Source organism: Conger conger, chromosome 6 (assembly GCF_963514075.1).
Source record: "Conger conger chromosome 6, fConCon1.1, whole genome shotgun sequence".
Taxonomy (NCBI): Eukaryota; Metazoa; Chordata; class Actinopteri; order Anguilliformes; family Congridae; genus Conger; species Conger conger.
In genome coordinates this window covers 21,440,246-21,453,178 of record NC_083765.1, presented here as the reverse complement: position 1 = coordinate 21,453,178, position 12,933 = coordinate 21,440,246, and the positions used below count along the sequence as shown (strand labels likewise).

The 12,933-nt window shown below is 43.4% G+C and overlaps 1 protein-coding gene across 1 annotated transcript; it reads right to left on the bottom strand.

The window, feature by feature from the left end:
- Positions 1–295: 295 nt before the first annotated feature.
- On the bottom strand, positions 296–9,075 carry LOC133130377 (alcohol dehydrogenase class-3-like). The gene is made up of 9 exons (XM_061244931.1): positions 9,058–9,075; positions 8,311–8,412; positions 7,936–8,089; positions 7,742–7,829; positions 7,067–7,286; positions 6,352–6,612; positions 5,708–5,840; positions 5,310–5,448; positions 296–323 (listed from the first exon to the last, which is right to left on the bottom strand). Exons 1-9 carry the CDS (start codon positions 9,073–9,075, stop codon positions 296–298), a joined length of 1,143 nt encoding a protein of 380 aa, XP_061100915.1.
- Positions 9,076–12,933: the final 3,858 nt, after the last annotated feature.

Here is a 12,933-nt window from a genome sequence, read left to right as displayed (position 1 = left end):
CCAAAGCATCTGAATTGGCAGAATGGCCACGCTGAGAGTCATTTTCACATACAACCTTTTCTCTCCTTCTTCATGCTTTGCATTCTTTAATTATGGGGTCAAAGCAAAGGTTGATTTCTTTTCAAATCACAGGCAGGACAGGTTGTCCAAAGTATTTATGTTAATAATTCTCTTTTTTATTGTGCCATAGTCATCAGAACTGCCATTTGACTTCATGTATATGATTGTGGCTTCAGTCACGGTGGAGCCGTCAGGGTGTGGGTTTGGGAAGCCATCTCTCTTCAGCCTGCCTCTTTTAGGCCATTTTGATGACCGTTCGAATGCTGGAAAGAGAAAGAAAATCACTGAGTGAAATCAGCCTTGATTCTGAGTGATAATGCTTTCAGTACTTGACTTTGAAAGCACAATAAAGTCATTTTGTACCTGTCAATCTGGGTGACAGTCAGATGTCAGTGACCGCTCATAAGGCCACTCAGGCTGGAAAATATAAGCTGGTCCCAGATACACTGTGTGTCATGACATGCAGACAAACACTCCTGGTTAATAAGTAAGGCAAAATGGCCGGCAAAGTCTACACCAGTACACAACACAGACATGTCACTCAGGGCTCTGAAGCCTGTTATGCTGTGAAGCCTTTGGGATATACGATGTACATCCATGCTGGATTGCATCTCAAAATGTAAACTGATACATGAATGGGTCTCGAAAAAACAGTCTCTTATCATCACGGTCTCTCTGTCAGTGAGTCGCTCCATGGGCTATCCTACCACTGCTATGCGGATGATACCCAACTCTTCATCTCGTTCCCACCATCTGATACACAGGTTTCTGCCCGTATCTCTGCTTGCCTGAGCGACATCCAGAGCTGGATGGATAACCACTATCTAAAGCTCAACCCAGGCAAGACTGAAATGATCCCTGCTAATACCTCTGCCCACCTGGATCTCTCCATTTCCCTTGGGGAAACCACACTCACGCCATCACCCAGTGCAAGGAACCTCGGTGTGGTGATGGACAGCAGACTGTCCCTTTCCGAGAACATTGTGGCGGTGACCCGGTCATGCAGGTTCTTCCTATACAACATACGGAGAATCCGCCCCTTTTTCACCCCCTACTCGACCCAGCTCCTGGTCCAAGCGATGGTTCTGTCCCGCCTGGACTACTGCAATTCCCTCTTGGCTGGCCTCCCAGCGTCCGCCATCAGACCCCTCCAACTTATCCAGAATGCAGCAGCTCGTCTGGTTTTCAACCTTCCCAAATACTCACACGTCACCCCCCTGCTTACTTCCCTCCACTGGCTGCCTGTCATGGTTCGCATCAAATTCAAAACATTGGTGCTAGCCTTCCAAGCAGTTAAGGGGTCTTCCCCAGCTTACCTACAAAAAATCATCAGACCCTACACCCCTGCCAGACCTCTTCGTTCAGCCTCCACAGGCCGCTTGGCACCTCCCCCTCTCCGAACCTCCACCTCACGCTCACGACTACTGTCTGTTCTGGCTCCACGGTGGTGGAACAAACTCCCCGTTGAGGTCAGAACTGTACAATCTCTCCCCACCTTCAAGCGCAAACTGAAGACGCACCTCTTCAAGCAGCACCTCTCCCCATCCCTCCCTACCTCCCTGTGATCCTTAATTGTTGTCTTTGTGATTTACGTAGTGTTTCGGTATTTTTAGTTGGCTAGGTAAGCAGTATTTGGATAGTTAAGTTTGGTCACTTTTGCTTTGTTGTTTGTTTATTTGTTGGGAAAAAAAAAATATATTGTACGGGTAGCAATTGAAATTGTACTTCCCTCTAGGGTCTTTCAGCGCACTTAGCCCTGGTTATGGGTATGCACTTTGTTGTACATCGCTCTGGATAAGAGCGTCTGCCAAATGCCAATAATGTAATGTAATGTAATGTAATGTCATTTATCTTGTTAAAGTGTGAATGAGCCTTGCCTTACAAACACCTACAATACATAACACACACAAACACACACGTGCAAATACAGTGCCAGTAGTGGCATACTTCAAAAGATGGGGGAAAATGGGTAATCTGTGGTGAAAACTTGCCTGCAACTTAATGAAATCAATAAAACCTTACATTTTGAAATCATTCAACAGTAACCTTCACATTTCCATGAGAACCTGACTTGCCCTGAAAGATCTCCTCATTGAACCCACATCGGCTGTCTGCAATTTTAAACAAGATAGCCTACTGCTATCCTACAGAGCAGGACACCATGTTCCCGTATCCCCAAGTACTCACATAACCCCCCAGGGACCTGTATCATGAAGCAGGAGTTACTGCATAACTGCACTGAGCAAACCCCTATATATAGCACACTGGAGAACAATCTACTGTACATCCCACACCCTGAAATACAGGGTGCCCTGGCTTTTATGGGGCTGTTTCCCCTCTTTCCCCAAACCAATGAACACTCCCTTTTGGTTACAGGCATAAGACACTGTTCAGACAAACACGTACAGTGGATGCAATAATTATTTGATCCCTTGCTGATTTTGTAGGTTTGCCCACTCACAAAGAATGGAACTGTGGAGAATTTTAATCATAGGTACATTTTAACACTGAGAGACAGAATATCACAAAATAATTATCATATACATCATATACATTTTATACATTTATTATCGTATTTTTGCATGAAATAAGTATTTGATCCCCTACCAATCAACAATAATTCTGGCTCCCTCAGACCAGTTAGTTTTCCATGAAGAAGCACTCCTAATCTCAACTCATTACCCCAAACACCTGTGGAGGGAGCTGAAGCTTCGAGTTGCCAAGCAACAGCCTCGGAACCTTAAGGATTTGGAGAGGATATGCAAAGAGGAGTGGACCAAAATCCCTCCCAAGATCTGTGCAAACCTGGTGAAAAACTACAACAAACATCTGACTTCTGTGCTTGCCAACAAAGGTTTCTCCACCAAGTATTAAGTCCTATTCTTCTACGGATCAAATACTTATTTCATGTGAAAATATGATATTACATTTATAAAATTTATATGATGTTGTTATTGTGGATTATTTTGTGATATTCTGTCTCTCAATGTTAAAATGTACCTATGATTAAAATTCTACACAGTTCCATTCTTTGTAAGTGGGCAAAACAACAAAATCAGCAAGGGATCAAATAATTATTGCTCCCACTGTACATAAGTCTCAGTCTGTACTGGATATGCAATATGAAAAAAGGAACAGAGGCATCGTGAGAAAACTTATACAAATGTGCCCAGGCATCTAGGTGTGTCAGAGGCAAGAGCGGCAATTCACAACAATTAACACCACCAGAGTGACGTGCAGCACCTGCAATCCATAAAGTAAACATGGCTTTATGACCCTCCTAAATCTGGAACATGGACTGAAGTAAAAAGAGCTGGGGTTTTACTCAGAACAGCTATCCAGCTACATCAGTATTCCTGCTTCAATATACGGGCCGCATGCTCCCCAGACACAGCACACTGGAAAACAATCTATTGATCTCTTGGTTATATAAAGGAGTGTGGATTGCTGGGTGGTTACTCTTTGAGGCTGAAGTGAATGGGACTTACAAAAAAAGCTGATGCATTGTGAAAATGTAGATACACTAATGATATAGAGCATGATGACATGTTCCTGGAGATCTCCCATCCTGTAGGTTTTCACTCGAACCCTATCAAAGTACACCTCATTCAACAGCTAGAGCAGGGCTGCCCAACCCTGTTCCTGGAGATCTACCATCCTGTAGGTTTTCACTCCAACCCTAACAAAGCTCAGCAAGAGATATCTTTGAGGTGCTAAATAGTAGGGTGTGCCAAATTACGGTCAAATGAAATCTTCAGGATTTCACACACACACCCACACACATCAAACATTCCTCAATCAGTAGCAATAGTGTGAATCCATAATTGTCAATTTGCCTGTGTAACCAGTGGGTCATTGTGAATAGTATGTCCGGGTTACGTGTTTACGTTTTGCCACAGTAGCTACCGGGAGCTCAAGCTCATTCATTGCACAGCTGGTTTTGATCTCGCAATCACGCTAAAAGCAGCAAGGATAAAACCAGGAAGGGGCAGCTTGTGGAAGGATTGCTATTTGTTCATTCTGGAATCCATTTGTGGGGAATAGATGGGAATCCTGGCGAGTCGCCAGGTATCCTCCTTTTGGGTGTTTTCGGCTGCAGTGCGGGCGTGTGTCAAACAGTGACTACGGAGTCTGCCATTGCTGTTTTGTCTGAGTTGTTTTTATGTATTTTTGTTTATTTGATTTGTTACAAATTAGGTGTTTGATTGGGCAATGTTCGATGGCCCTTGGCTGCTTGTATTTATATAAGATTTTCTTCCCACTAAGCTCAGCTTCCGGGTACTGGCTGGTCCACTAGTTTGAGCATTAAGCTTAGTGTATTGACTTTTCTGTGTTCTCCTTTCTATCAACAGAAGCCAGTGAATGTGGTTCCAGTGTATTGGGGGCATTGGGTGGTTCCATTCCTGCACTGTATGAGTTGAACTAAGCAAAAAGTTAATAAGCACTTTCAAATTATTCTTGTGGTTTGCCGTGTATGCCTTGGTGTGTTTTGATACACTCTTAGATATTGGAGCACACGGAGTGGTTGCTGTGTTGAACTTATCTCTCTCTCTCCCAGTATGCCAAGTAACTACTCTCATTGGCCAAATTAACTATTTGCTTAACTCTGCTCACTTTAGGACTGCCAGTACCCTGCACTTGCTATTTCCCTGCCTTTTACATTACATTACATTACATTATTGGCATTTGGCAGACGCTCTTATCCAGAGCGATGTACAACAAAGTGCATACCCATAACCAGGGATAAGTTCGCTGAAAGACCCTAGAGGGAAGTACAATTTCAACTGCTACCTGTACAACAAAGATAAGGACAAGGGCCATTTTTTTTTTTTTTTTGTTTTTTTGAACAAACAAACAAACAGAGAAAAACTATCCAAACACTGCCTTTCTCTCTATATGCTGATGGCTTGTGTGCTTTTATCTATATTACCTATTTTTGTAATGAAGATGTGCTATTGATTAATTCCTCTTTAATGAGTCAATCTATTTAAAACATATTGCCCAGTCTAACTGGAATACCTGTCTCTGTCTTATTTGTACAGCTTAATTCTGGGGAAACCTGAAGAGTGTGAACTGCAAGTCTTAAGGTGCAAGGCCTTAGGTGGCGTAATCTGGTCTATGGCCAGGTGTAATTTATTTTTTTGCAGGGTTACACCTGCAAAATAATTTACTGTCTTTCAACCTTTTGTTTTCATGTTCTTTCTTTGTTGTTCTGTTCTTTAACCATTTAGGATTTTTATGCATTTTACCTTTTTCCACTTGTCATGAGGTCAAAACCCTCATTAATCTCTTCCAGGGGAAGGTTGTGGGTCACAAACTCGTCCACCATGAGCTTCTTGTTCATGTAGTCATCGACCAGCTTGGGCACACTCTCCACACTTTTCCATCCTGAAGGACAGGAATGCACCACACAAACAGCGCTGAGAAAAACAACAATTTCAAACATGTAGCATAACATGATGAGAAAAAGAACACTTTTACCCTAAGGCACACAGAGAACCACACAAAGAGCACTGACCAAATTAATTGAGAAAATAAAATCCATCCTGATTTCAAATGGCACATGAAAATATCAATAGCAATAGCAATATCACATTTACACAATAGCACAAGTAGAATTCTTCAAACCTCCATTTGACATGCTTACCCCCAAAGAAAGTTCCCCTCAGTGTACGGCCCAGCAGGAGGGTTAAGGGTGCCAAGGTCATGTCTTTCTCCGGAACGTACCCCACGATCACACAGGTCCCCCAGGCATTACAACACGACTCCAGAGCAGCTCTCTTAAAGGAGAAGAGCACAGATTCACCTCAGCCAGTGTAGCATATTATTCCCAGAACACAAAAGGTAGTGGCAACCTTCACAAACCTTCATAAGTCAGATTTGTGAATCCCAAATGTAGGGCAACATTAACTTAGGAGGTAAGAGCGGTCATGTGGCAGAGTTCCTGGTTTGATCCCCTGCCCTGGATATGCCCTGAGCATATATGAAGTGTCCCTGAGCAAGAGAACTAACTCCCAATAGCTCCTGGTTGCCAGTCCATCGCAGGGCACACACACCATTCACGCACACACTCATACGGGGAGAACATGCAAACTCCAGGCTCCAGCTGACTGCAATTCGAACACAAGACCTCCTTGCTACCCTCCTTGCTACCCATTTTACAGTTTAATAATTTCACTGGTGCCTTTACCTAAAGTGATTTTACAAAAGTGCCATTCACATTTTACCAGCGCAGTTGATGGCAGGTGTCAGACAGGTAAGTCACAGAAAGTGTCTGCTCATCAATCTCACCATCACTTCCACGCTGCCGACACACTCCAAGGCGAAGTCCACCCCCCCATTGGTCATCTCTGCCAGCACCTGGCTGATGGGCTTGTCGTAGTCCTTGGGGTTGACAAAGTCAGTCGCCCCCAACAGTTCGGCCTTGGGGAACTTGTCCTTGTTGATGTCCACAGCAAAGATCCTGGATGCCCCGGCTGCTTTACACCCCATCACTGCCGCCAAACCCACGCCTCCCAAACCGAACACCGCGCACGTGGACCCAGGCTCCACCTGGGGGTGGGGGGTGGTGGTAGACAGTATGATTTGTTATGGTGAATTAATTTCTTGTGGTGAGTTTGCTTCAGTTCAAAAGGACAAAAAAACACTAGTTTTGGAAAATGTTTTTGTAAAACTGATTGCAACTCAATAATCTGATAAAAGTTTGCCATGTGTATGTAACCATCATGTTTGTTTGTTTTTTGCTGCCTTTTGGCCAGGTAAGTGTAGTTAATGCTGCATTTACTTCTGTGAAAAACACACCCTCTTTTCAATGTTCCCAATGTGATTGTTATTGTGTTTTATGATCTATGTTTCAATGTATTGCATTTTATTTTTGTAACCGAGCTAAATGGCATCCCCAGTGGCGACTGTATGTATGAGTGCTATGAAGTAGAGACTCAGAGCTGTGAATCCCTGCAGCTGTAACAAAGTGTAGTGTTTTTAACTCCTTGGCAAAAATTGCCACCTTGGCAGAGTTGATGGCGGCCCCGTATCCTGTGGAGATCCCACACCCCAACAGGCAGACTTTGTCCAGGGGGGCGTCCTTCCGGATTTTGGTCAGTGAGATTTCTGGGACAACAGTGTACTCAGAGAAAGTACCCAAGGCAAAAAGCTGCGTAATCTGCTTCCCTTGACAGGTGATCCGGCTGGTCCCGTCCAAAAGTACCCCCTTCCGGAATTCCTCCCTGTAGGTGACGAAAATACACATTTACCATACAAGAGCAGTTTGACTAGAAGGCACAAACAGTACATTTTGGATTGTCACACGGTTGTCTGTCGCTTCACTATCTCAATGAAAATAAACAGTTTCTTAACACCCCAGCAGGGTGGGCTCCTGTCAAAAATTTACCGTTGTGTGCTCTAATCACATATTGAGACACAGTATGAGCTTATGTGTAGAGCCACCTCGATCTTTCTCCCATAGTGTTCCCCGCCTCCACCTCAGTGGCTGGAGGTTTGCTAATAATCAGCAGCATCTTGTCTGTCCGAGTTTGCGGTGACCAACACTACACCCAGTGAGTGAGCAGCTGTGTTTTCACCGGCAGCTGGCAGGCATACGGACAAATAATGTGATGATCCAGGATGTTCACTTTAAAGACTTGTTCAAAATGATTTGTTTGTGCCCAAGACAAGTCCATACCAGTGTGTCTTGCACATGTTCGTTTTTGGAGACAGGCAGTATTCACACTCCCCACACTGAGCTGCGCCAAAAGGGATGACCGTGTCTCCTGCAGAAGAACACAAGAGAAGATAGGCAGGGTACAGAGTGGGTTAAAGGGAAAAACTCACAGCGTAACACGTTTACAACACCTAATGGCTAACAAATCTTTTCACCTTCGGAGAATTTGGTGACCCCGGGGCCGATGCTTTCCACTATGCCAGCTGCCTCATGTCCCAGGAGGATCGGGAAGGTGTGCATTCCACCTTGTGGGAGTGGTGTTTCTCTCAGGACCTGTAGGTCACTGTGGCACACCGAAGTGGCTACGATCTGTCCCAAAACCATACAACAGCTGTTCACCTTCTGTTCAGTCTGAATGAGCACATATCCTCCTAAACACACACACACACACACACACACACTTCTACACCATGTTTAATAGGTAATATTGAGAAAAGTGTTTCTCTGGCAGAAGCAGTGATCCAGCATCATGGTTTACTATCAGAAGGACTGCTTCTGTAACCGTGGCGACGCTTGTGTGTGAACATTACCTTAATGCGGACCTCATGGGCTTTGGGAGGGGCCACTTCCACCTCTTCGAGTGAAAGAGGCTTCCGTGGCTCCCAAGCCACCGCCGCCTTACACTTAATAACCTGAAACAGCACAGTCCAGTTAACACCAGTTTATTTGGTCTCAACTCACAATAAGGCACTTGGCTTAGCTATAGTTGTTAACGCTAATTTATTGATGTCCTAATGCATTAATTAAGCATGACATAGATTTTTCATTAGTTCATGTATTGAAATATTAACTAATGTATTTATTCTGCAAATATTTATTCATCAGCAAACCAGAGGATAAACTTAGTACTAGCTAACCATTAACAAGTACTTTTAACTGTATTTCATTCAAATATGAATTGACATTAACTGATGTATTTGTTAACGTTAATTAATGATGATGAGATTGACTTCTCAGTAGTTAGGTCATTTTTTGGATGTTTTTATGGAGTTTGACAGATACTCTGGCTCTTTTCCAGAAGAATCCCCTGATCACATTCAGATTGACTGATTTATGGATTGAAGTAAAATGTAAACATAACGCTTCCTGTGACTGCTAACTTCTATGTGTTCTATGTGATAGTTGGTGGAACAGAAGATTTCCTCATGTCACTCTGCAAAAACAGAAGAACTCTCATCTCTTCATGCTCCCCCCCCCCCCCCCCCCCCATTTCGATTTGATTTCCATTTGAATTACAAATATAAGCAATTTTAAGTATTCACCAGACCATACATTACCTTGCCTTCAGTCCCCATGTCGTCTCACTGTACAAATGCCAAGCAGTGTGCCCTGTAGCCAGGTGCATATCAAGCACTATCAGTGAATTGCTTGGTAATGATTGCCAGAAACTGTAATTCTCGTGCATGGAATATAAAACCAACAGTCCAAGTTTGATTAATGTCACTTGAAACATTTAAGTGTTCTGACAAGACTATCAGTCTTTACGGCAGGTTTAAGTGAGTCGCTGGGAATTACCTTGTCAAACAGGACAGCAGTCTTTAAACAGCTTAATTTCACCAGTGATGATCCAAGGAGTAGATGACTGGAGAGAGGGTGGAGGCTGGTATAGCTGGAGTGAGTGAGGAGAACAGGTTTACATACAGAATAGGTTTGGATACAGAAGGGTGTACGTGTGTGTGTGCGGGTGGGGGGTGGGGGGCTTGTATGGGAACTGTATAGCTGTATAACTGTATAGGTATTGGTTTCAAGTCTTGTTTTTTATAGTCTGCAGGCAGAGGATTGTTGAGGAAAAATCTATGCAGTCTGTCCTGGACTATGTTATATATAGGCATGCACCTGTCACATACTAAAGGTTACTTTAGCTTAGCATTCTGCAATCTGCCCTCGGGTTTATAACAGGTGAAGCTCATGACTCCCATCACTGCATTCTGTGCTGGAAAGCTACCTAGCCATCACTTTCTGTGAAGAAAAACATCCACGATGTTTATTTTGTCCCTTAAAATCTGCGAAGCGTCTGCCCCAACTTACTTTCCCCGACATCTACATTTATCTGATACATAATCCATCCCCATACACCGGAGACAGCCTTAAGGCTTTCAAGAGTACAGATGCCTATCAATACTCAGTTTCAGGATGGGTCAACGACACCAATATATGGCATCTGGAAACAAAAAATATATTTGTGATCACAGGACATGTAAGTATTTGTATTTTATTTATTTATCCAGAAAGGTCCCATTGAGATACGAGATCGCACATTCACACAGTTACACACATTCACACATATGGTCATTTTAGAGTCACCAATTAACCTAAGTAATTCAACAACAATCATCAACCGTGTTATTTTGGTGGTGGTTAAGTCTAGAGTGATAGTGATTGCTTCGGCTTCGTGCGTTTAATTTACATGTGGCTATTAACGTTAGACTTTACACAGTTCTCGGTCGCTCTGATCAGAAATGCAGGACAACCAGCCGCGGGTCTGAAACTAGGCATAGCCTAGTCTACTACGTAATTGCGCCTCCTTGAGTTTGTTTAAAATAATGACATCGCTCCCATTATTTAACCAAGTAACATTGTCAACAAAATGTGGAACAATATTTTTTATCTTGTGACTAACTGGCAGACCACTAACATCCCTAAATTATAATAAAGTGCTGCATTTTTCACTTAACAGGTCAATCATTCCCAGGCTCTGAACAGAAAAGCAACATGTCCATGGATAGTGGTGCAGGAGATCGGGACAGTGGTGATGGCACATTGCACATGTATGGCAGGGTTGGGAGAGGTGTGTTCCCATGCTGCGGCACTGATGTTCACAGTGTTGGCTGCTGTTGACAAGAGAGAAGGACAGACATGCACCGAGAAGCCATGCGCATGGACAAAGCCTAGCATGAAAAAAGTTAAATATGATAAGCTGTCTAACATATTTGCTAAGCAAGAGCAAGAAACTCAAGACCATTTGCAGCACATGAGACCATCCGCTGATGAGTTCAAGTTCTTCTGTGAACAGCTCCACCAAAGCGAAGACCAAGAGGCAAAGCCCAAGAAAAGTGCGATCCTGTCAGTCATCGAAGGCCATTCCCTCAGATACATGCCCAAGACTGTACAGTTGGATCTGCCAACACCTCTGATCACTCTGTATGCAAGCACCAGGCTTGAAATGGATTTGCCTGCACTGCTGGAGGAGGGTGCTAAGATCTTTGAGAAGCTGCATCTCACACCAGAGCAGGTAATAAATGAGAATGGCTCTCAGACTATGGTTCTGCCTGACTGTCACTGAGGAAGATGTGATGAGCCTAAAGCTAAATCACAGTTACATGTATCAAGTGCAGGCTGAAATGCGTGTTGCAGAGGTAACGTACTGTGATTTTGTGGTGTGGACACCTCAAGAACTTTTTGTACAGCATATCCTGTTTGATGGCACATTTTTTGATGATGCGTATTTGAAGGTGGTTGACTTCATTAGAACAGGGATACTACCAGAGCTGTTGGGTAAATGGTTTACTGTGCCACGCCTCTCAGCCACTGCAACCTCTGAGAAGACACCTGAGGGATGTTACTGTGGTAAGCCTACTGGTAACACTGGTAACTAGAGAAACTAAATAAATAAAATTGTCCTTTTTTTCCAATTAATCAGTATTTAATATTATTGTACATTTCTTAATATGACACATTTAGATGTTCACTTGTTCATAAAACACAAACTAAAAACCAAAACACATTTTGTCTGTCATTTTCATAACTGTTCCTAAGCAACTACTGTGTCTATTCTGTGGGGACCACAGATGGGCAAATATTACAGAGAGCACAGCAAACTGTTACCATCTTGTCAAGGGAGGTTGGTTGTCCTTGAGCGGCTGCTTGGCAGAGAGACAGCGGGATAGTTGTCTGGAGGATGGTGTATTTGTTCCTGACCAGGCCGATGACTCTTTCCACATGGATCCTGACGGCAGCAAGTCCCCTTGTTGCCTCTAGTTCCAGTGGATGCAGTTGCTGCTTGCCTTTGGTGAATGATGGTATTTTCAACTGTGCACAATACAGGCCTACCGTATCTTTGACAGTGAAGCCTCTATCTGCAAGAATGACATCTCCTGGTGATAATTTCTCAAGATATCCACAGTTTTCTGTGATGTGCTTGTCGCTTGTTCGTCCACCCCAGCCGTTTGACACAAAGGATATAACACCTTGTGGTGTTATTGAAATCAAATATTTTACAGTGTTGTGATGCTTGTACTGAGAGTATGTCTGTGCACGAGCTCTCAAGTTCTTTGGCTTCTCTATGAATATTTCAAAACAGTCAATGATAGAAGTGCAGTTGCTAAAGTTATCCCTGAAACACAGGGGCAGACTGATCTGAATTTGTTCTTTTGATGGCCAAAATATAAGTGATGACAGTCTAACATACATGACATCTAATGTATTATTAAATATTCTGACAACACTTGTCTTAGACATATGAAAAGTATATACAAAAAAAAATAAAGGTAAATTAAGCTTCAATCTCATCAGGGTTAACACAAAGCTATGAAAGGGTGTCAGTCTTGGACTAGCTTTCAGAAATCCTGACAGGAAAGTAAAGAGAACCATTAATTTAGCATAGCTTGGAAGGCCTGTGAGTTCCTGTACCATGTCATCATTTCCTTTAAAGGTCTCTTCATTCAAAGACAGCTCATCAACTTTTTCCTTTAGATGATGAACCTCTGCTCTAAGTCGTGCACACTCATTTGTCAATGCCACAACTGTAGCTTGGCAGGCTGCATTCGAGCATGGTCTCAGGATGCCTGGGCTATGAATGGCTTGGGAGTAATTGTGCTCATCCTTCATGCATTCTGCCCGTACTTCCATAGTGTTGTCATGCTCGGAGTCATCGCTGGTGCTAGCTGGGGCCACAGACTCATGCTCAGTGTCATCGCTGCTCGGGGCCAAAGTCTCAGTCCTTTTGCGTTTCATCTGCTGGGTATGCTCAAACCTACTGCTGGCATAGATGTTTTTCTGTCGCTGTCCAGCTGATGTGTGTGCAAACAGGCTTGGTACATAATCAGGGCTCATGGGGTTGTCATTTTTTCTTCCTAAGCAGACAGAGTGGCAAAAATGGTAGAATATTAAATGTGTGCATACTATCAAGATATTGACCAACCTGAGCAAGGTAA

What these genes read in the sequence shown, in the direction of transcription:
- LOC133130377 (XM_061244931.1), bottom strand. An exon ending in GGTCACCAAATTCTCCGAAG is followed by an intron (nt 7,830 to 7,935) that starts GTGAAAAGATTT and finishes GTTCTTCTGCAG; the next exon opens with GAGACACGGTCATCCCTTTT. An exon ending in GAGGGGAACTTTCTTTGGGG is followed by an intron (nt 5,449 to 5,707) that starts GTAAGCATGTCA and finishes CCTGTCCTTCAG; the next exon opens with GATGGAAAAGTGTGGAGAGT.